This window comes from Xenopus laevis, chromosome 8S (assembly GCF_017654675.1).
Source record: "Xenopus laevis strain J_2021 chromosome 8S, Xenopus_laevis_v10.1, whole genome shotgun sequence".
Lineage (NCBI taxonomy): Eukaryota > Metazoa > Chordata > Amphibia > Anura > Pipidae > Xenopus > Xenopus laevis.
The window spans coordinates 103,765,326-103,788,316 of NC_054386.1; the positions used below are offsets into that span (position 1 = coordinate 103,765,326).

Consider the following 22,991-nt stretch of genomic DNA (forward strand, 5'->3'; position numbering starts at 1 on the left):
CCCCAATTTTTGTATCCATTGGTCCCAACAATTTCAAGGAAGCTCCTCTTCTTGATAGTGGGATAGAGGGGCCCTAACCCCTACAGTGGGGGTGGGCAGGGCCTAGCGTACCAGTGCTAATTATTGTACAAGCCAATTAGCAGAATTTGAGGTGGAGTGCCTCACATGATGCATTTTTGGTAGATTCCATGGCTTAAAGGGGAAATCTTCTAACATTAAATTGATTGGTTCCAGAAATAAGAGAAGGACAACAGTTTTCTTTCTGACTATTTATTTATTTAATGGGACACAAATTCCAAGTAAACACATTGAGGGTTAGGGACTTGGGGTTTAGGGGTTAAAAACATAGGGCTTTAGGGACTAAGGAGGAGGATCAGCGGTACATCAGGAGCACAGCGGCCTCAGTAATAGCTTTAGTGCTGCTCCATGCATACCCTGTCCCATATCCATTCCAGTCAAAGGCAGCAAAGTCTCCACATTGGACTGGGTTTCCTTCTGGTATGAAGCCTCCTCCTCCAATGCAGTGCTGGGGAGAAGAATGTGGGTCAGAGATAAAGAACCTATTGTTCCTATACCTTCTATATAACTTCTAACCACTTCCAATAACTTCTAGCCATTTGCCCTATACACCCTGCCCAATGGCTTCTATCAAAATTTTCTTATCACCTACCTTAATGGTTTCTGCCCAGTTGGCCCACTCAGTCTTTCCAGGGACTTCTGTCCAACAACCCCATTCTACCAACCAAACCCACAAACCCACTTACCAAATAACTGGCAGTTAGGGTTAGAAGGTTGAACTTGATAAATGTTTGTCTTTTTTCAACCTAAATTACTATGTTTCCCTTTCCTACCAACCAACCAACCCATTAACTTCTGTCCAACTACACCATCTAGCATACTCAATACCCTTTACCCAACAGCCCCATTCTGATAACCAGATAAGGTCTGCTCAATTGTCAACCAACTCTGCCAACTACCAACCATGTTTGCCAACTGTGCCATCAGTCAGGACAATAACATCAAACCTCACATTCTCATTCACCATCCCAATGAGTTTTACCCACCAACCTGCACAATGACTGCTGTCTGACTGGGCCACCAACCTGGTCACTGGCATCTGCCCAATCTCCCATGTATTTGCCCATTAACCTTTACCCAACTGCCCCATCCACTTTGATAGGGTGGTTGGGCAGAAGCCAATGGACAATTTGCCCTGCAACTTATTGCCAATTATCCCATCTACTCTGCCCAAAACCATCATGTCCCCTTTCCTTCTTGTAAAGTTAAGTAAGTAAGTGGGACAGACAGAGATATATGGGATTTGTACACTTACATGTTCTGCATTGCAGCCGGTCACCTTAATCCCAGGGCACAGCGCCAGAGGAGCTCTTTCAGTATTAAACACCCGAAACTGGACAAACCCAGCAATGAATTCTCCTACGAAGGCAAGGAAAGATCCAATGAAACCAACAGCTAGCAATCATTGACTACGTTTACCCATGATTTGCCCACATCCCATCAAACCTCTGCCATTTGGAGAGTAGTACATTGAAGTTGTCTTAGGGTCCCCAAAGTCATACAGAACTGGAACCGCTGGGCCATTGTTGGTCTGGCAGCTCCCAGTATTGTAGATCACTGGATATTTCTGTGAGGAGGTTAAATCCCATTAAAGACAATATCATGTTGGGAAGGTGGAACCAACTTGTATCAGTCAGAGACAGTCAGCACACTAGACTTACAGCCTTTATAGCTCTGAGTATGGAGAATAAGTCTTAGTCTATGGCACCTTCCTCTCGATTCCTCTGTTAGAATTGCACCCTGAGACTCAGTCCTTGGCTCTGGATCAACTGGCCAGGATATGTTACTATGAGCCTCTGGTGCTCTCACCAAGGTTGGACTTACCCTCATGCTCTAGTGCTAAGGTAGGTCATACACCTGCTCTACATTCTGTACTGTCTCCACTGTCCTACATGTTCCAATTCTGACCTTCTGCTTCACCTCTCTAACAATGAAAAGGCTGGTTGAGAGCAACTCAAGGAGTAGAAGATACTCAAGACAATAGCAGTAAGAAGTAGAGGTACCGATTGGGGTAAAAGTTGGGAGACATTTAGGAAGAGCATTATACACAGCCAAAAGTAGGGATGAAAATAATAGGAAAATACTAGGGGCGAGTAGGGGGCAATAAGTGGATTGGGCATTGGGTGGAAGGTTTGGAGCATGGGCAGAGTATGGGAACCAATCATATGGATTATTATATCTGGAACTTTCTATATAACCCCACCTTGTACAGATTGAAGAGATTTCCTCCTTCACTGGGAAAGAAGCCATTGGATGTACGATATCTCAGAAGGGAAGAACTCCTCCACGAAGTCATTGGAGTGTTGTTGGGCACATGCCAAATGGCCAAATCTTTGGCAGAAATGTCATAATAGCCCGGATTCTATATGAACACAGAATTCATTGGAGATTTATTCAGGGCATTTACATTCATATACACAATATCATTGGGACCTCCCTCTACACAATATCACTGGGACCTTCCTCTACACAATATACCTGGGACCTTCCTATATACAATATCACTGGGACCTTCCTATATACAATATCACTGGGACCTTCCTCTATACACAATATCACTGGGACCTCCCTATACACAATATCACTGGGACCTTCCGCTATACAATATCACTGGGACCTTCCTCTACACAATATCACTGGGACCTTCCTATATACAATATCACTGGGACCTTCCTCTATACACAATATACCTGGGACCTTCCTATACACAATATCACTGGGACCTTCCTCTACACAATATCACTGGGACCTTCCTCTACACAATATCACTGGGACCTTCCTATATGCAATATCACTGGGACCTTCCTCTACACAATATCACTGGGACCTTCCTCTACACAATATCACTGGGACCTTCCTCTATACAATATCACTGGGACCTTCCTCTATACAATATCACTGGGACCTTCCTCTATACAATATCACTGGGACCTTCCTCTATACACAATATCACTGGGACCTTCCTCTATACAATATCACTGGGACCTTCCTCTATACACAATATCACTGGGACCTTCCTATATGCAATATCACTGGGACCTTCCTCTACACAATATCACTGGGACCTTCCTCTATACAATATCACTGGGACCTTCCTCTACACAATATCACTGGGACCTTCCTCTATACAATATCACTGGGACCTTCCTCTATACAATATCACTGGGACCTTCCTCTATACACAATATCACTGGGACCTCCCTATACACAATATTACTGGGACCTTCCCCTACACAATATCACTGGGACCTTCCTATATTCAGTATCACTGGGACCTTCCTATACACAATATCACTGGGACCTTCCTATATACAATATCACTGGGACCTTCCTCTACACAATATCACTCGGACCTTCCTCTATACAATATGGATGGAACATTACATTCCAGAAGGATTGATACCTTGTAGTCATCACCAGTTGCTCCCTCTGGAAGACCGAATGTGGCATAATTTGCCCAGTTTCCCTCTCCTCCGGGGTTGTTTATGTTGTTGCCCTGCTGACTGGACCAGCGATCCCCCACTGTGCACTTCCCAAACATGTTGTTCTCATGGACACTGGCCACTAAGGTCCAACCTCCACCATCAGTGGTCATATCACAGAAGGCTTGGTAAGTCTCCCCATTGGCTGTGATCAGATTGTAAATCCCATCTGGAATGCAGAGTATGACTTAGGGTCAGACAAACAGGTTCTTATGTACCCGGTTAGAGCCCAATACACCGGTACTGAGTACTCACCGGTACTTAAATAAGCAGATAATTTGGCTTCACCAACTGAATTTTCCCCAGTACTGACCTTTTGCACTGCTGTCAGAATCCTTGATCTCTTTACAGTTCCTGGAAAATCCATTGGAACTTTCTGTTCCCCCTGTGGGATACTCGAAGTGCAGACTGAAGGGTTCAGTACGACATGTCCCAGTGAAGATCAGAACCACCAGTAAAAGGCTGTGGGGCACCATCTTGTCCTGGGGACAGACACAATCATTTCAGAGATCAACCCGAAAACATGGCACATGAAGTGCCTGGATCATGTTTTTTCCCATATCCTTGTTACTGAAAGGAAGGGGGTCTGTATCCATTATCCACCCAATATGTTAGTTCAGCAGTTGCACTAACCCTTCCTTGTGTATGTAGGGATCCATAGGGTTAAATCCCCTCCTTTTCTAGGACTTCCCCTACTGGCTAAGGAACTCCCAGTACCTGTACTCTAGATACCTTTACCCTAGATACTGGACCTGTACCCTAAATACCTGTACCCTAAATACCTGTACCTGTACGCTAGATACCTGTACCCTAGATACCTGTACCCTAGATAGCTGTAGCCTGGATACCTGTACCTTAGATACCTGTATCCTCCATACCTGTACCCTCCATACCTGTACCATAGATACCTGTACCCTAGATACCTGAGTGGGATAGTCCTCCCCTATTGGCACTGGAACTGTCTCCTGTTCACGTTTAGTACAAAGACCGGGGCTCAATGAATTCAATGAACAGCTCCATGAAAGTGAAAATAAGTGAAAAAGCTGGTGACCGTGCAATAAACCATGTTGTAATGGTAACAACAATTTTAGCTGCAGGTGACTATAGACAGTTAAAGGAGAACTAAACCCTAAAAATGACATATTTTATATAGTATGTATGTATATTTTTATTTGTAAAGCGCTCCTTGAGGGCAAAGCCAGTGTACAACAAAACAATAAATTAGTAGTAACAAACAAGGGGTCATTGGAATAAAAAGTAACAATAAGTACATTATTAGAAATACAGTTCACATAAATATAAAATATAATTACAATGCAGATGAAGTGCTCAGTGTCAAGGAAACAAAAGTCTAGAGGATCCTACCCCGTAGAGCTTACAGTCTAAATGGGAGGGTAACATACAGACACAATTCAGAGGGGTATTAAGGTGCTGTGGGTTACAGTTTGTTACACTGTTATATAAGTGTCAGTTCAGCTGTTATCCAGGTGCTCCCAGAGGGAGTCTTTGAGTTTTGTTATAAAAACATTGAGGGAGGATTCTCTCCTGAGAGATTCAGGAATGACATTCCAAATATAAGGAGTCACAAGAGAGAAGGGTTTGATACAGGAAACAGCAGTAGTAGTGGGGGGTACAACCAAGCGGTTGCTCTGAGAGGAGCGGAGGTTTCGGGCAGGAACATATAGAGAGACAAGAGATGAGATGTAGTGAGGTGCAGAGGAATGAAGGGAAGGTTATGAGGAGGAGGAGGAGTTTATAAGTTATTCTTTGTTTTATAGGAAGCCATGATAAGGACTTCAGCAGCGGGGGGGCCTGTACCTTTTGGATGAGAGGAGGAGAATTCTGGCAGCAGTGTTTAATACAGACTGTAGAGGGGAGAGATGGCAGTTAGGGAGGCCAGTTAGTAGAAGGTTACAGTAATCTAGTCGGGATAGGATGAGAGCATGCATGAGAGTCTTGGATGTATCAGGTGAAAGGAAGGGACAGATTTTGGCAATATTGTGTAAGAAAAAGTGACAGGTTTTGACAGTGGTGTTAATATGATCAGAGAAGGAGAGAGAGGAGTCAAAGATTCCCCCCAGACAGTGAGTTGACAGGATTAATGAGCCATCAATAGAGATAGTAAATAGGGGAGTAGGACCAGGCTTAGGTGGAAAGATGATAAGTTGAGTGTTAGGTTGAGTTTGAGGTGGCGCTGGTTCATCCAATTTGAGATAACCAGGAGGCAGTTAGAGATCTGAGCCTCTGTTTCAGCTGTTAATGAAGGGGTGGATAAATATATTTGGGTACATCAGCATACAGATGATAATTAAAGCCAAATGATCGGATGAGATCTCCCAAAGACAGAGAGTACAGGGAGAACAACAGCGGACCAAGTACAGAGCCTTGCGGCACCCCCACATTAAGTGAAACTGGAGATCAGGTTTTGTTATCATAGGAGACAGTGAATGATCAGTTAGAGAGGTAAGAAGGGATCCAAGATGCAGCCTGGTTATGGATGCCAAGCGAATAGAGAATCTGCATCAGGAGAGAGCAATCAACTGGATCAAATGCACATGATAGGTCAAGGAGGAGAAGGATGGAGAAGTGACCTTTGGCTTTGGCACCTGAAGATCATTTGTAACTCTGCACAGAGCAGTCTCAGTAGAGTGACCAGGCGGAAACCAGATTGTAGAGGGTCCAACAGATCATGGGTGTGTAGAAAGTTAGTAATAGGGGAGAACACAATACGCTCTAGGAGTTTAGAGGCAAGTGGTAAAAGGCAGACAGGACGGTAATATAGTGAACTTATTGCACGAGGCTAAAGTTTGAGCTTGTCAATAGCAGCAATGATCCAGGACTTCAAACTTGTCACAGGGGGTCACCATCTTGGAAAGTGTCTGTGACACTCACATGCTCAATGGGCTCTGATTGGCTGTTGAGAAGCTAAGCTTAGGGCTCGTCACTAATTATCCAGCAGCAGAAAATGAGCTTCCCTGGCTGTAATATAAGCTGATGCTACAGGTTTGCTGATTATTCAATTCTGATGCTAATTGCACTGGTTTCTGTGCTGCCATGTAGTAATTATGTGTATTAATTACTAATCAGCCTTATATTGTGACATTTCTATTCTATGTGTACTGTATATTGTGAGTGGCTCCCTAAGCTCAGTAAGTGACAGCAGCACAGAGCATGTGAATCAGTGAATCAGCAGAAAAGAAGATGGGGAGCTACTGGGGCATCTTTGGAGACACAGATCTTTACTGCTAAAGGGCTGTGGTTGCCTTGGGCTGGTACAGAAGCACAAAACATCAGGTACAACATTTCTACCTACTTCTTTAGTTAGGCTTTACTTCTCCTTTAAGACAAACACAACAGCACCCACACACCAACCAACACACACAAAACCTGCTGCAACCTCTCTCAGGCTTAGACACAGTTACACACTGTGCGACTATGGGAATAAAAAACATCTTACACAAAGGACATAGAGTAAAATATACGTTTCTAGAATCAAAGGGAAAAACATAGAAACCACATATTCTCACCCAAACAGAATTTCCTGGTCCGAGACGCAAGCGGAAACAGAATGAACTCCCACCAAATGGGTCCCTCAAAGTCAATCTGTGTGACCTGCCCCATCCCACATATTCTATCTAATGAACCCAGTACCAAGACCAATACCAAGACCAGTACCAAGGCCAATACCAAGACCAGTACCAAGGCCAATACCAAGACCAGTACCAAGACCAGTACCGAGACCAGTACCAAGACCAGTACCAAGACCAGAACCGAGACCAGTACCGAGACCAGTACCAAGGCCAGTATCAAGGCCAGTACCAAGACCAGTTCCAAGACCAGTACCAAGGCCAGTACCAAGATGAGTACCAAGGCCAGTACCAAGACCAGTCATGTTTGGACTCATTTGACAGTCAATGTTGTTTTGAACCCATAAAACCTAGAAGCAGTTTTTATACAGTTGGTACAAGAGGTGTGGATTCTGTGTTTGAGTTACATTATCATATATGAGAGGTCTTGATAAAAACTCAACTCACATCTATGTGGGCTTTCATCCCCCACATGGCATGGCTCTTATGGGCTTATAGTTGAGCATCACAGGCTGTGACCCCTTTACACCTGACTGATTCCAGACCTGTTAGGTATCTATTTCTAACGGCAGGATGATTTTTTTCATATACCTTGGCATCCTTTATTAACTCTTACAGACCTGTATCATGACAGACAAAGCTTCCAGCTCTGGGGGCCCAGCTCTTGCTCTAGTCCATCCCGGGGGGTTAGAGTAGAACTATTCCTGTTAGTGATGTCCCATTATGATCTACATCCATTAAAGCATTGATAACATTCTGTTCCATGGGGAATATGAATATTGATCGATAAGAAAATGTATATTTTTATATTTAACAACTATTTCTCATGTACCCTTAACTGAATAAATATCTGAATGAAAAGCATTTAACAGGAGGGGGATTGAGACAAGTTGTTTGTTGTGTCTTGAGATGTACTGATTCCCAACTAAAGGTCTACTGGTAGATACCAATCTACCTTTTGAGCACCCCTACCCTACAGTCTGGAACATGGCATCTCTATTCCCTACTGACTGCCACATAGACACACTATACCCTACTGACTGCCACATGGACTCTCTATTCCCTACTGACTGCCACAAGGACTCTCTTTACCCTACTGACTGCCACATGGACACACCATACCCTACTGACTGCCACAAGGATTCTCTATACCATACTGGCTGCCACATGGACACACTATACCCTACTGACTGCCACATAGTCACACCATACCCTACTGACTGCCACATGGACTCTCTATTCCCTACTGACTGCCACAAGGACTCTCTTTACCCTACTGACTGCCACAAGGACTCTCTTTACCCTACTGACTGCCACAAGGACTCTCTTTACCCTACTGACTGCCACATGGACACACCATACCCTACTGACTGCCACAAGGATTCTCTATACCATACTGGCTGCCACATGGACACACTATACCCTACTGACTGCCACATAGACACACTATACCCTACTGACTGCCACATGGACTCTCTATTCCCTACTGACTGCCACAAGGACTCTCTTTACCCTACTGACTGCCACATGGACACACCATACCCTACTGACTGCCACAAGGATTCTCTATACCATACTGGCTGCCACATGGACACACTATACCCTACTGACTGTCACAAGGACTCTCTATACCATCCTGGCTGACACATGGACACACTTTACCCTACTGACTTCCACATGGACTATCTATTCCCTACTAACTACCACATGGACACATTATAACCTACTGACTGCCACATGGACACATTATAGCCTACTGACTGCCACGTCGATACACTATACCCTACTGACTGCCACATGGACTCTCTACAACCTACTGACTGTCACATGGACTCTCTACACCCTACGGACTGTCACATGGACTCTCTATACCCTACGGATTGCCACATGGACACTATACCATACAGACTGGCACATAGACTCTCTGTACCATACAAACTGGCATAAAATCTTTATACCCCTCAGACTGGCACGTGAACTCTCTGTACCTTGTAAACTGGCACATAGATTATTTATACCCTACAGACTGCCACATGGATCCTATAAAGTGTAACAGCTGCTCCCAAAGAATAGAAACCCATCTCTTACCAAAAGCAGACTGCTCATGCTGCTCTGATGTTCGAATATGATGGCTCCTTATATAATGGTGCAAACCTGTTTATCTACATTCCTCTACTTTTTCCATTGAACTCAATGGGCCTTGGGGTTATTAAAGGGGTTGTTCACCTTCAAGCACTTTTTCTAGTTTCCTTTTTTCTATTATCTAAGTGTAAAATTAAAATTTTCTCCTTCTAAAGCAGCTGTGTGAGGGGGGTCAACGACCCTGTAACTGCTCCATGAGTTAATCCATGTGTTTTTCCCTGCTGAGCAGAATCCCTGAGTTTCATTAAAGGCAGTTGTTAGAATTAATACAATAGTTGCACTTATATTCCCATAGATCCTACTGAGAAATGGACCAACTAATTGTAACAACTAAATGTAACAACTAAACGTAGCAACTAAATGTATCAACTAATTGTATCAACTATATGTAGCAATTAAATGTAACAACTAAATGTATCAACCAAATTAATCAATTAAATGTATCAATCAAATGAATTAATTAAATATAACAGTATGTGACAGTTAGAAAATCTAAAGTGGGCAAAAGGAAAATGGAGGATGATCCGTAGCTTATACATCACAACAAATTTGCCAGATTGTGTGAAGATGATGGGAGTATGAACTCTGGATTGGCAATTCTAGATGGGGCATACAGTTTACCAGCTAAGGAGGAAACAGACTAATATTAACTTAACATATAATTCTACACTATGTAATGCAAATTTCAACAGTAAAAGTAGTAACCTCGGCTGTATGCTGCAAATGCACGGAGTTTGTCAGGTAAAATGGGAGACCTGGAATTAATTACATGCTCTAAAAATTATGATATAATTGGTATCACTGAGACCTGGTGGGATGAAACATGTGACTGGATTGGGAATTTAAATGGTTACACCCTATTTAGGAGGGACAGAGGGATTAAATAGCGGGTGGAGGAGTGTGTTTGTATGTAAAGACTGAATTAAAGCCATGCGCTAAAGAAATAACAATAGCTGCCACTGGTGAGGGTGTAGAATCCCTCTGGGTAGAGATTTTGACTGGGCAAAAGGTAACAAAAAGAATTATCATTGGTGTATGTTATAAACCACCTGGTATAAGTGTTGAGTATGAAGCCCAGCTACTCTTGCAGATACAAGCGGCTTCACAGCTGGGTCAAGTTGTTGCTATGGGTGACTTCAATTATCCAGACAGTGACTGGGGTAATGGGGTTGCTAAGACACAAAAAGCTAGTAGGTTTGTAAATATGCTGAATGATAACTTTTTATTCCAGCTCATTCAAGAACCTACTAGGAATAACTCTCTTTTGTACCTGTAATAACTAATAACACTGAACTCATCTCTAACATTTGTGTGGGTGAGGGGCATTTAGGGAATAGTGATCATAACATGGTCTCCTTTGAGATTCTGTTGCAGAAGCAATTCTATAAGGGACCAACTAAAACACTAAATTTCAGACGTACAAACTGTGACAGTATAAGGGCATCTCTGTGACATATTAAGTGGGAAATGCTTTTCACAGGGTTAAACACAGAAAATGGGAAGTCTTTATAATAAATCTACTTGTCAGTATATTCCACTTGTAAGCAAGGAACGTCGTTGCAAAGCAAAACCTTTTTGGTTCAATAGAAGCGTTGGTGTTGAGGTGGGTAAGAAAAGACCTGCTTTTAAGGCTTTCAAGTTATCTGGGACAGCCGAAACATTTATAAGGTACAAGGAGGCCAATAAATCATGCAAAGAAGCTATCAGACAAGCTAAAATGGATATGGAAAAGGATATTGCAGCAAGCAGTAAAAATAATCCAAATTAATTTTTTAAATATGTTAATAGCAACAAAATGAAGCAGGAAGGGATGAGACCCTTAATACCAGAGGAGGGTCAGCTGGTTGATGAGAACAAAAAAAAAGCTGAGATTCTGAACTGTCTACACAAATGAGGAACCAGTAAGTGAAGGTTTCCTTCTTAATAGTCCCAATTCTAGTAATACAACTAATGATGCATGGTTCATACATGATGAAATTCAAAAGAGACTAGATCATGTTAAGATAAACAAAGGTCCAGGGCCAGATGGTATTCATCCCAGGGTACTTAGCGAGCTTAGCTCTGTGATTGCCAAACCTCTTCACTTAATTTTTCATTGAGGTCTGGCATAGTGCCGAGAGATTTGCTAGATGAATTGCTAATGCATTGCCGCTATTCAATAATTCTCAGTCTCAAAACTTTAGGCTGCTTAGTCTGACATGAGCAGTAGGAAAGCTTTTCGAAGGGTTAATAAAGGATAAGATACTGGATTTCATAGCAAATCATAATACTATGAGTTTGTGCCAGCATGGTTTTATGCATAATAGATCTTGCCAGACTAACTTAATTTCTTTTTATGAGAAGGTGAGCAGGGACCTCGATTCTGGGATGGCAGTGGATGTGATTTACTTAGACTTTGCTAATGCATTTAATACAGTGCCACACAGGCTGGTTAAAAATTAAAGTGTTTTAAAGTAATAAATATATAATTCAGTGTTGCCCTGCACTGGTAAAACTGGCGTTTGATTCAGAAACTCTACTATAGTTTATATTAACGAGCTGCTGTGTAGCCATGGGGGCAGCCATTCAAGCACAGAATACACAGTAGATAACAGATAAGTACTACTATAGTTTAAATAAACAAGCTGCTGTGTAGTCACTGCAGCCTTTATAGATTACATTTTTGCCTAACTATATCAGATTTTTATTTTATTTTGTACAGCCTAAATATTCAGAAGGGGTTTGTTACGGTGAGAGCTGTGAAGATGTGGAATTGTCTCCCTGAATCAGGGGTACAGGCTGATACATTAGCTAGGTACAAGGAAGGGTCGGATGCTTTATTCACCAGTAACTCCTCCCAGCAGACACGAGGGAGCCAATGAGATTAGAGGAGGGAAAGGGGTGTTACAGGGAGAGCTGGGAAGTGAATCAGGGGTACAGGCTGATATATTAGATAGGTATAAGAAGGGGTTGGATGGTGTTTAGCAAGTGAGGGAATACAGAGATATGGAAGATAGCTCATAGTACAAGTTGATCCAGGGACTGGTCCATTTTGAAGGAAGGAATTTTTCCCCCTCTGAGGCAAATTGGAGAGGCTTCAGATGGGTTTTCACCTTCCACTGGATCAACAGTTAGGCAGGTTATATATAGAGTTAAGGTTGAACTTTATGGACTTGTGTCTAACTAACTGTGTTACAATGTATTTAAAAGCAAAATGTTTGACAAATATTACCCATCAGGCCTCCTTCGTATGTTGCTCCCACATCACATAGGAGCCAGGAACTGAGCCTGTAAAGGCCAATGAAAACCTGACATTGTTACCCCCATGTATAGGACATATTCAATGTTTGTGGAGCAAAATGAGACAAATATTACTAGTGAGCTCCATAAAGACATGACAGCTAAACCCCAGCACAGAAGAAATAGGAAGTAGAACAATTCTGCAAACTTTTAAGTCATTAACTTTTTCTTCTACAAAGTCCAACAGCAGTTATTCCTTATTTTGGGAGTGATGTGAGGGGAGACAAAGGTTATGGAGCTGATGCGACTCAGGACAGCCTGGATGCTACTAATGGGATCTCTTCTTGCCCACGTCATTGGCAGCAACATGAATGGAAATTACCACTGGGGTTCCTCACTTTGGGGTGATGCTCACACAGGAGAGTAATATATGGGAGGGGGTAACGGACTAAAAAAGACAAAACAAATCAGACTTAGGGGGAGAGAAGAGGGAGGATGGGGAAGAAAAGGAGAGGGGATGAGAGACAGAAGGGAAAGGGGGTTATAGGGAGTAGAGAGACAAATGGGGGAGAGTAAGGCCAAACAGTTCGGGGGGGGGGGGAAGAGATGAGAGTGCCTTGTAGGGCACCACACAGATATTTGAACGGGAAGAGAGACACACAGCAATGAAGGGCCTAATTCCCCAATGATCCCAGCCCCACACAGTGCAAATGAGTGTATAACAGTCAGTAATGAGTAGCCCCGTGCACTGTACGCCTAATAGCAGACAAACTACACAACCAGCACAAGGGTTAAATGCCAGATATTCATAGAATGTCACCGCGCCCTTATAGGCAAATAAATGAGGGCACCGCAGCTGCATCTTCCAGACAAACAGGTTCTTAAGAAAACATTTATTTCCAGAGAAATTAAAATTCATAGAAAATATACAGGTGTAACAGTGTCAGCATGAGGGGAGCTAGCACACCGAGTGCAAATGAGTTCTGGCTATAGTCAGTACAATGGTGGTGTAACTGTCAGATCAGTATACATGCAGGAGGGGGAGCAGGTCTCTAGTCAAATAGCCCAGCACCCCTTGATAAACAGCGCATAGGTAAGACTATTAGGGGGGGGGGGGTAGCAATGGCCTTCCATTGGGCAACAATAGCATTGCTGCAGCTTCTGCTCTGAGTAAGTGGGTTCCAGGAACCTGCAGCCAATCCAAGCGATGCTCTATGGGGTGTGGAGCTCTATGGGGTGTATGACAGTAATACATGATAGAAACACACAAAGGCACTGATGGTGTATAACACACACACACACACACACACACACACACACACACACACACATTAAAGCTCTACAGATGTAGTAGCTCTGTTGGGGGCACACATACACCACAAGGCATGGGCTCACTGCATGGCACAGCTGGATACTTATGAACAAGCAGTGGGGAATCCACCCAAGTCACCTGCCTGTATGGGAATCAATATTATATTCATTTAGTCTAAAGGGGCCACAATTTCATTTACCATCAGCCCTATGAGTACACAGACACAATCCCCACCCCAAATAATTACAGAAAGGGTCCCCCAAAGTTGGAATCTGAGTCATAACTAAAACAGATATAAAAGCACAGTAAAATCATCCGTCTACTGTCAGGGACCCCTCCAGTAACCGCAGGGGAAACTCAGAGAGAAACAGGTAGCGGTGCAAACGGATGCCTCACAATAAGGGCCACAGCTAAGAGGCGCAATCCCACCGGGGCCCCAGATCAGACCAGGAAGGAGGAAGTCTGCTGGAAATTCTTCTGCAAATAAGAACAAACAATAGTCAGGCTATTCCCAAAATTCCTCTGCATCACCCTCCCTGCCACACAGGGCACCTTCTCTTCTTGCTCCCTTTACTCCATCTCCTCATCCACTTCCCTGCTATGTAGTTACCCACTTCCCACAGAGGCACTGAACTACTCCCATATATGTGACATAAAGAGCAGGGAATACTTACATCACTGCGGGTCTCCGATGGTAGGCTGTAAATTACTTTTTTGCTGTATGTGGAGGGGGGGGGGGGGAACAAAACCAAAAAAAAACCATCAGTCTCGAGAAGAAAAAAAGAAAAAAAAAGAAAAAAGGAGCAGCGTGTACTTACACACACACGTGTATGTGTGTGTATATGTATGTATGTGTGTGTATATATATATATATATATATATATATATATATATATATATATATATATATATATATATATATATATATATATATATATATATATATTGCAAGCGGAGTAATACAGGGAACTGTACCCCCTGCTGTAAATAAGGATATTAGAAGTCACTGAGGGGTTGTTCTGTGACCATATAAAGGCACAAGGCTGCAGGCCGAGTTATACAGGGAACTCTGAGTATCACTCATGTATTATAAGGGATAATGTACCCCCTACTGTAAATGATAAGGATATTAGAAGTCACTGAGGGGTTGTTCTGTGACCATATAAAGGCACAAGGCTGCAGGCTGAGTTATACAGGGAACTCGGAGTATCACTCATGTATTATAAGGGATAATGTACCACCTACTGTAAATGATAAGGATATTAGAAGTCACTGAGGGGTTGTTCTGTGACCATATAAAGGCACAAGGCTGCAGGCCGAGTTATACAGGGAACTCTGAGTATCACTCATGTATTATAAGGGATAATGTACCCCCTACTGTAAATGATAAGGATATTAGAAGTCACTGAGGGGTTGTTCTGTGACCATATAAAGACACAAGGCTGCAGGCTGAGTTATGCAGGGAACTCTGAGGATCACTCATGTATTATAAGGGATAATGTACCCCCTACTGTAAATGATAAGGATATTAGAAGTCACTGAGGGGTTGTTCTGTGACCATATAAAGGCACAAGGCTGCAGGCTGAGTTATACAGGGAACTCTGAGTATCACTCATGTATTATAAGGGATAATGTACCCCCTACTGTAAATGATAAGGATATTAGAAGTCACTGAGGGGTTGTTCTGTGACCATATAAAGGCACAAGGCTGCAGGCTGAGTTATACAGGGAACTCTGAGTATCACTCATGTATTATAAGGATAATGTACCCCCTACTGTAAATGATAAGTATATTAGAAGTCACTGAGGGGTTGTTCTGTGACCATATAAAGGCACAAGGCTGCAGGCTGAGTTATACAGGGAACTCTGAGTATCACTCATGTATTATAAGGATAATGTACCCCCTACTGTAAATGATAAGGATATTAGAAGTCACTGAGGGGTTGTTCTGTGACCATATAAAGACACAAGGCTTCTGAATCAGGAAGCAAGTGCCATTTGTGAGTAATATAGAGTAAGGTGTGGAGGAATGAAGGAGCAGTAATGGAAGTGGTACGGTGTTAGAGAGCCAGCACAAGATAAAAAGAGAAGGGACTGAGTGTGTACTTGGCAGGAACATGGGATGATGCTGTGGCTGTTGGCAGGTGGCAGTCAGGCCATAGAGGAGAAGCAGGACATTACAAAGAAAATGTTCCACTTACTTTTCTTTCCCTGAAATAAAGAATAGAAATGGGAGAGATGAGGATTTGTACAAAGTGAACAATAAAGTACAAGAAACACTGCACGTGGCATTGCAGATTCCTGTAGAAGGGGCACAAGGCCAGACCATGAGTGGGAGGAGCAAGCCCATTGATACTGATCACTGCCTGTCGGCCCATAACCCCCTGCATGCAACACAGAAGATGGAGTCCATCAGTTAAGAAAATTCAGCTTTGCCCCATTTTGACCCCTGATATCAGTGCAGCACCTACACATTAGGCTTTATTGCAGAATCACCTCACAGTACAATGTGTGGGCTAGCTACAAAACCCAAACATATACACTGACTATAAAGGCAACCCCCCCCCACCCCTTTTTACTACAGAGCTCAACTATACTAATCTGAAGTTTTACTCCATGTTAATGAAAGAAAGAAGAGTCCGGGTACTTACTATCCAGGTATCCACGGCTATAGGCAAACCACATTCCAAAGCCAATCAGAGCCAGTATCAGCAGGACGATAACCACCGCTGCTACGATACCACCCACATTAACATCCTCTGCAAGAGCAAGTAATAATGGGTCACCAACAGCCTCTGCAAAGGGCAAGTAAATAATGGGTTACCAACACCCTGTGCAAGGGCAAGTAAATAATGGGTCACCAACAGCCTCTGCAAGGGCAAGTAAATAATGGGTTACCAACACCCTGTGCAAAGGGCAAGTAAATAATGGGTCACCAACAGCCTCTGCAAGGGCAAGTAAATAATGGGTCACTAATACCCTGTGCAAAGGGCAAGTAAATAATGGGTCACCAACACCCTGTGCAAAGGGCAAGTAAATAATGGGTCACTAACACCCTGTGCAAAGGGCAAGTAAATAACGGGTCACCAACACCCTGTGCAAGGGCAAGTAATAATGGGTCACCAACACCCTGTGCAAAGGGCAAGTAAATAATGGGTCACCAACAGCCTCTGCAAGGGCAAGTAAATAATGGGTCACTAATACCCTGTGCAAAGGGCAAGTAAATAATGGGTCACCAACACCCTGTGCAAAGGGCAAGTAAATAATGGGTCACTAACACCCTGTGCAAAGGGCAAGTAAATAATGGGTCACCAACACCCTGTGCAAAGGGCAAGTAAATAATGGGTCACCAACACCCTGTGCAAAGGGCAAGTAAATAATGGGTCACCAAGACCCTGTGCAAGGGCAAGTAATAATGGGTCACCAACAGCCTCTGCAAGGACAAGTAAATAATGGGTCACTAACACCCTGTGCAAGGGCAAGTAAATAATGGGTCACTAACACCCTGTGCAAAGGGCAAGTAAATAATGGGTCACCAACACCCTGTGCAAAGGGCAAGTAAATAATGGGTCACTAACACCCTGTGCAAAGGGCAAGTAAATAATGGGTCATCAACAGCCTCTGCAAGAGCAAGTAAATAATGGGTCACTAACACCCTGTGCAAAGGGCAAATAATGGGTCACTAACACCCTGTGCAAAGGGCAAGTAAATAATGGGTCATGGAGTTGGGAAGCACAGAATGCTTGGATCCAATGCGGTGTATGTAGCCTGTGTCTAATGTCCCCTGAGGTTGCGCTGTCTGTATGTGATCCACGTGTGAGTGGCATGTCCCAATGGAGGATGCAAGAGGCTGCACTATATGGCGGTGCTATAGCAAGGATAATGTACTTACGGACATCCATGCGCACAAGATCAGACGCCTGCTTTCCCTGGTTGTTGGTGGCCTCACAGTAATACTCCCCACTGTCTGAGGTGGACACAGCAGCAAATTTCTGAGAAAGACAAACACAAGGATCTCATTTAGGTTCTGTCATTAGGGCAGTCTCTGTGGCCGCTCCTCCCATGCTCCTAGCACCCTGCCTGCACCCTCCAGAGCTCCATGCCTTTGCTCCATATTCCCTAGAGCCCTGGCAGCTTCTTCATCCTCTATTCAACTGCACCCTGCCAGCAACTGAACCCCAAAACCTCATTTCAGCCCTACCACATTGCTCCAGCTCCCTTGTACCTTTACTGGCTTTTGTCTCCTTCTCTCATCCCTAGCGCAGAACCAGCTTGTAGCAGCCCCAGCCCTGCCCAGCAGCAGCCCCAGTCCTGGCCACTCACACACAGAGGAGGCACAAACAGAAGTACTCACCAACACTCCAGTTTTGGGATCAATGGTGTAAGTGGAGTTCTGGGGGGCTATTTGCATTGGGGACTTATTTCGGTACCAAATGAAGGTGGGGGGTGGGTATCCATCATTCTCTACACAGAGGAGCTCTGCCACACTGCCCGTACTTACAGATCTTGGCACCTGAGCCACGGGCTTTGAAGGGGCAACTGGCAAGAGAAAGGGAGAGTCAGGCCACTGAGGAAATTCAGATAAAAGGAGAATTGGGGGAATTGTTCTTACCTATAACCTGGAGCTGGATCTTGGCTTCCCCATACAACGTTTTGCTTCCAGTGCTGGTCACCTCACAGGAATACTCGCCGGCATCTTTCCGAGTGATCTGTTTCAAAGTGATACCCTGTGGGTAGGGAATAGCACGGTCCTTGTAGGACGCTGCCGTGGGGAGGAATAAGAATGAAGGTTCTGATCTTGCCGAGAGCTCAGAAAAACACCAGAACCTTCCCATAGGTCACTTACCCGTCAGGGATCCATCATAGAACACAAAGCTCGTCTCCTGGTCTTTGTTTACAAACTTCCACTCCACTCGGGGACTAGTGAAGTCACTTGAGTAAGAACATTGCAGTTCAGCAGCTACAAGAGAAGTAAGTTGATGTATGAGCCCAGTTCCATAGCAGCTCTATGAGCACAACTCATGGGCTTATCAATGCGCTCCCACCAAAAAGACACAAGGTACTTACACTCCCCTTCCTTTACAATGATCGTTGGATTGGGAGTTGTCACTGCAGCAAGAGTTACAGTCCCTGCAAAGAAGAAGAAAAGGGTTGGGGGGGGGGCAATAAAGGGATGTTAAAGGGGCTGTTCACCTTCGAAGCACTTTCAGTTCAGTTGGTTTCAGATTGTTCACCATAAACAGACTCCCCCCCCCCCCCCAATTACTTTCCATCTTTTATTGGTTAGTTTTACCAACAATTAAGTTGGAAGTTCCTGTTTCTAGTGTTAGTCTGGCAGCTCAGTGATCCACGTGCAGATTCTGAACTTACATCTAGTGAATACATCTCTCAGTAGGATCTATGGGGAATATAAGTGTAACTATTGTATCAAGTCTAACAGTTGCCTTTAATGTCACTCAGGGATTCTGCTCAGCAGGGACAAACACATGGATCAGTTACAGGTTTGCACAGGATACACAGTAGATAACAGAGAAGTACTACTATAGTTTATATAAACAAGCTGCTGTGTAGCCATGGGGGCAGCCATTCAAGCACAGGATACACAGTAGATAACAGATAAGTACTACTATAGTTTATATAAACAAGCTGCTGTGTAGCCATGGGGGCAGCCATTCAAGCACAGGATACACAGTAGATAACAGAGAAGTACTACTATAGTTTATATAAACAAGCTGCTGTGTAGCCATGGGGGCAGCCATTCAAGCACAGGATACACAGTAGATAACAGATAAGTACTACTATAGTTTATATAAACAAGCTGCTGTGTAGCCATGGGGGGCAGCCATTCAAGCACAGGATACACAGTAGATAACAGATAAGTACTACTATAGTTTATATAAACAAGCTGCTGTGTAGCCATGGGGGCAGCCATTCAAGCACAGGATACACAGTAGATAACAGAGAAGTACTACTATAGTTTATATAAACAAGCTGCTGTGTAGCCATGGGGGCAGCCATTCAAGCACAGGATACACAGTAGATAACAGAGAAGTACTACTATAGTTTATATAAACAAGCTGCTGTGTAGCCATGGGGGCAGCCATTCAAGCACAGGATACACAGTAGATAACAGATAAGTACTACTATAGTTTATACAAACAAGCTGCTGTGTAGCCATGGGGGCAGCCATTCAAGCACAGGATACACAGTAGATAACAGAGAAGTACTACTATAGTTTATACAAACAAGCTGCTGTGTAGCCATGGGGGCAGCCATTCAAGCACAGGATACACAGTAGATAACAGAGAAGTACTACTATAGTTTATACAAACAAGCTGCTGTGTAGCCATGGGGGCAGCCATTCAAGCACAGGATACACAGTAGATAACAGATAAGTACTACTATAGTTTATATAAACAAGCTGCTGTGTAGCCATGGGGGCAGCCATTCAAGCACAGGATACACAGTAGATAACAGAGAAGTACTACTATAGTTTATATAAAAAAGCTGCTGTGTAGCCATGGGGGCAGCCATTCAAGCACAGGATACACAGTAGATAACAGAGAAGTACTACTATAGTTTATATAAACAAGCTGCTGTGTAGCCATGGGGGCAGCCATTCAAGCACAGGATACACAGTAGATAACAGAGAAGTACTACTATAGTTTATATAAACAAGCTGCTGTGTAGCCATGGGGGCAGCCATTCAAGCACAGGATACACAGTAGATAACAGAGAAGTACTACTATAGTTTATATAAACAAGCTGCTGTGTAGCCATGGGGGCAGCCATTCAAGCACAGGATACACAGTAGATAACAGATAAGTACTACTATAGTTTATACAAACAAGCTGCTGTGTAGCCATAGGGGCAGCCATTCAAGCACAGGATACACAGTAGATAACAGATAAGTACTACTATAGTTTATATAAACAAGCTGCTGTGTAGCCATGGGGGCAGCCAGTCAAGAAGTAATACTATAGTGGAAATTGAAGTGGTGTGTGTGTATAGTGGGTGCCAGGAGGAGCAGGGGGTGCTGTTACACACACTAATACTACAAGAAGCACAAGCAGATCTAATAGGGAGGCAGCAGTATAAAGGGACAGGCAGGTAACAGGCAGGTAACAGACTGCTGAGGAGAGACAGATACTGACACACCAGTCTTACAGGTTCTGCCACATTCCCGGGGGACATTTGAACCTGTACAAAGTAAACAGATCACACACTTTCATCAGGCCATGTCTCCCCGAGGCCATTTCTCCTGCAACACAGACGGACTTGTACAAGTGCCACTAATAAATACAGCAAAGGTGCATCTCCCCCCAGTTCCACTCACACACGTGACCCCTCACACACAGGTACAGCAGGTGCCCATATCCCACACACACGACTCCTCTCTCTCACACACACACGATATTAATGAGCGAAAAGCCCGGCAATGTGATCCTCACACAGACAGCAGCACAGGAGTCCTACTCCCACTGCCCTCCGGGAGTTGCCCGCAGTCGCCATGTCGTCTCCTTCCTTCTCTCGACGAAACTGAGAATAAACAACCTGTACTGACCCGCCCTCCTGGAACGTCACTGCGCACCTGAAACTCACCTAGAGCCCGACCAGAGCCCCATTGGTTAGAAGGATTAGTTCCCGGCTCCCATTGGAGCACTGCGCTGTCAGTCAGACCCTTACTCGCCTAATATGAATAACATTTGAAATTTGGGGTGGGTTTTACAGGTGATTAACGGAATGAGCTGTCAATCATCCTTTTCCTGAGATACACGCCCCCTACACGCCTTTAGTTCCTGAGCGGATGTAACCCAGCAACCTATGGTCCTTAGGGATATTGACCCACAATGCAACACAACAGGAAGCGCATGAAACGAAGCCCCAACAGCAGGAACTATCGGCTCTTGTGCCATCTCTTCCCCCATAATGCACTGCAACCAGGCTTTGGACTTGGACCAGTGTTACTGTCAGGTCTAATTTACACAACCGGCCCAGAGTCACTTCACCAGTAGCTCAAAAATAGCCCAATATGTCCAGGGAAAGAATAAAGATAAATATATAGGAAAGTCAGTGATTCCAAGTACAGTGATCTAGTTCCCTCTAATGGTGTTTTTCCCTTTCAGTGTTGGTACTTGGGGAAGATTTACATCTGTATTGAGTTCTGAGTCACCAATATACCTGATTTCTCCATTCCACTTTATTTCCTTGCAAAATCATTCAAGGAACCCCCTCAGAATTATAATAATAGTAAAAAGATGCAGGTTGAGAGTGTTACTCCATTAAATAATGGTACCAGTATGGTTGTAACCGATACAGAAAAGGCAAAAGTGCTAAATCATTTCTTCAGTGTATACAATAGAGGAGTCTGAGTTCCCTGGCTCACTTCATAGCTGAACTGTTGGCTCAGCTCAATCTAGTCAGTGGCTGATTTAGGATATGATTCATAAAGCTTTAATAAATATGTATGTAAACAAAGCGCCAGGGCCTGATGGAACACACCCCTGGGTTCTAAGAGAGCTTAGTTCAGTTTAGAAGGGCCCCTATTTCTGATTTTGTCATACTAGCATTCATCTGGTATAGTACCTATGTATTGGAGAAAAGCTGATGTCATTACAATATTTAAAAGGGGATTACAATCTCAGCCTTGCAATTATAAACCAGTAAGTCTGATATCTGTGGTGGGCAAATTATTTGAAGTCTTGTTAAGGGATCACATTCAAAACATTGTCCTAGTGAAGGACATTATGAGCAGCAATCAGCATGGCTTTATGGATAGGTCATGTCAGACTAATGTGATTGCTTTTTATGATGAGGTAAGTAAGATGCTGGACAGTGGGGGGGCAGTAGATCTACTTGGATTTTGCCAAAGCATTTGATACTGTGCCCCACAAACAACTGCTTTCTGAACTAAGGTCTGTTGGGCTTAATGAAGTCGTTTGCACATGGATAGGAAACTGGCTACAGGATCGGGTACAGAGGTTGGTTGTTAATGGGACATTCTCTACTTGGAGTAAGGTTCTTACTGGGGTCCCTCAGGGCTCAGTATTGGGGCCACTTTTATTTAACTTGTTCATTAATGACTTAGGGGAGGGGATTGTAAGTAATGTATCAGTGTTTGCAGATGAGACAAAACTATCAGCCCAATTAATTCCATCCAGGATGTGGCAC

General features: G+C 43.7%; 2 protein-coding genes across 4 annotated transcripts; both read right to left on the reverse strand.

Moving 5' to 3' along the window:
• Window positions 1-263: 263 nt before the first annotated feature.
• Window positions 264-9,250, reverse strand: LOC398308 (lectin type 2). The gene is made up of 7 exons (NM_001088763.1): window positions 9,236-9,250; window positions 3,874-4,042; window positions 3,482-3,729; window positions 2,282-2,440; window positions 1,525-1,645; window positions 1,334-1,437; window positions 264-526 (listed from the first exon to the last, which is right to left on the reverse strand). The coding sequence occupies exons 2-7, from the start codon at window positions 4,034-4,036 to the stop codon at window positions 374-376; spliced, it is 948 nt and encodes a 315-aa protein (NP_001082232.1). The 5' UTR covers window positions 4,037-4,042; window positions 9,236-9,250; the 3' UTR covers window positions 264-373.
• Window positions 9,251-13,386: 4,136 nt separating this feature from the next.
• f11r.S (F11 receptor S homeolog) lies at window positions 13,387-21,416 on the reverse strand. 3 transcript variants are annotated; one of them, XM_018231838.2, is made up of 10 exons: window positions 21,272-21,416; window positions 18,888-18,950; window positions 18,667-18,780; window positions 18,433-18,582; window positions 18,175-18,359; window positions 17,713-17,812; window positions 16,472-16,615; window positions 16,022-16,031; window positions 14,495-14,537; window positions 13,387-14,297 (listed from the first exon to the last, which is right to left on the reverse strand). In XM_018231838.2, exons 1-10 carry the CDS (start codon window positions 21,330-21,332, stop codon window positions 14,262-14,264), a joined length of 906 nt encoding a protein of 301 aa, XP_018087327.1. In that variant the 5' UTR covers window positions 21,333-21,416; the 3' UTR covers window positions 13,387-14,261.
• Between the last annotated feature and the right edge of the window lie 1,575 nt (window positions 21,417-22,991).

What these genes read in the sequence shown, in the direction of transcription:
- LOC398308 (NM_001088763.1), bottom strand. Translation starts at nt 4,036, where the DNA reads ATGGTGCCCCACAGCCTTTTACTGGTGGTTCTGATCTTCACTGGGACA. An exon ending in CTACTCTCCAAATGGCAGAG is followed by an intron (nt 1,438 to 1,524) that starts GTTTGATGGGAT and finishes TTGCCTTCGTAG; the next exon opens with GAGAATTCATTGCTGGGTTT. An exon ending in CCGGCTGCAATGCAGAACAT is followed by an intron (nt 527 to 1,333) that starts GTAAGTGTACAA and finishes TCTTCTCCCCAG; the next exon opens with CACTGCATTGGAGGAGGAGG.
- f11r.S (XM_018231838.2), bottom strand. Translation starts at nt 21,332, where the DNA reads ATGGCGACTGCGGGCAACTCCCGGAGGGCAGTGGGAGTAGGACTCCTG. An exon ending in ATCCCAAAACTGGAGTGTTG is followed by an intron (nt 17,813 to 18,174) that starts GTGAGTACTTCT and finishes TGTCTTTCTCAG; the next exon opens with AAATTTGCTGCTGTGTCCAC. An exon ending in TCTTGTGCGCATGGATGTCC is followed by an intron (nt 16,616 to 17,712) that starts GTAAGTACATTA and finishes TGCCCTTTGCAG; the next exon opens with AGGCTGTTGGTGACCCATTA.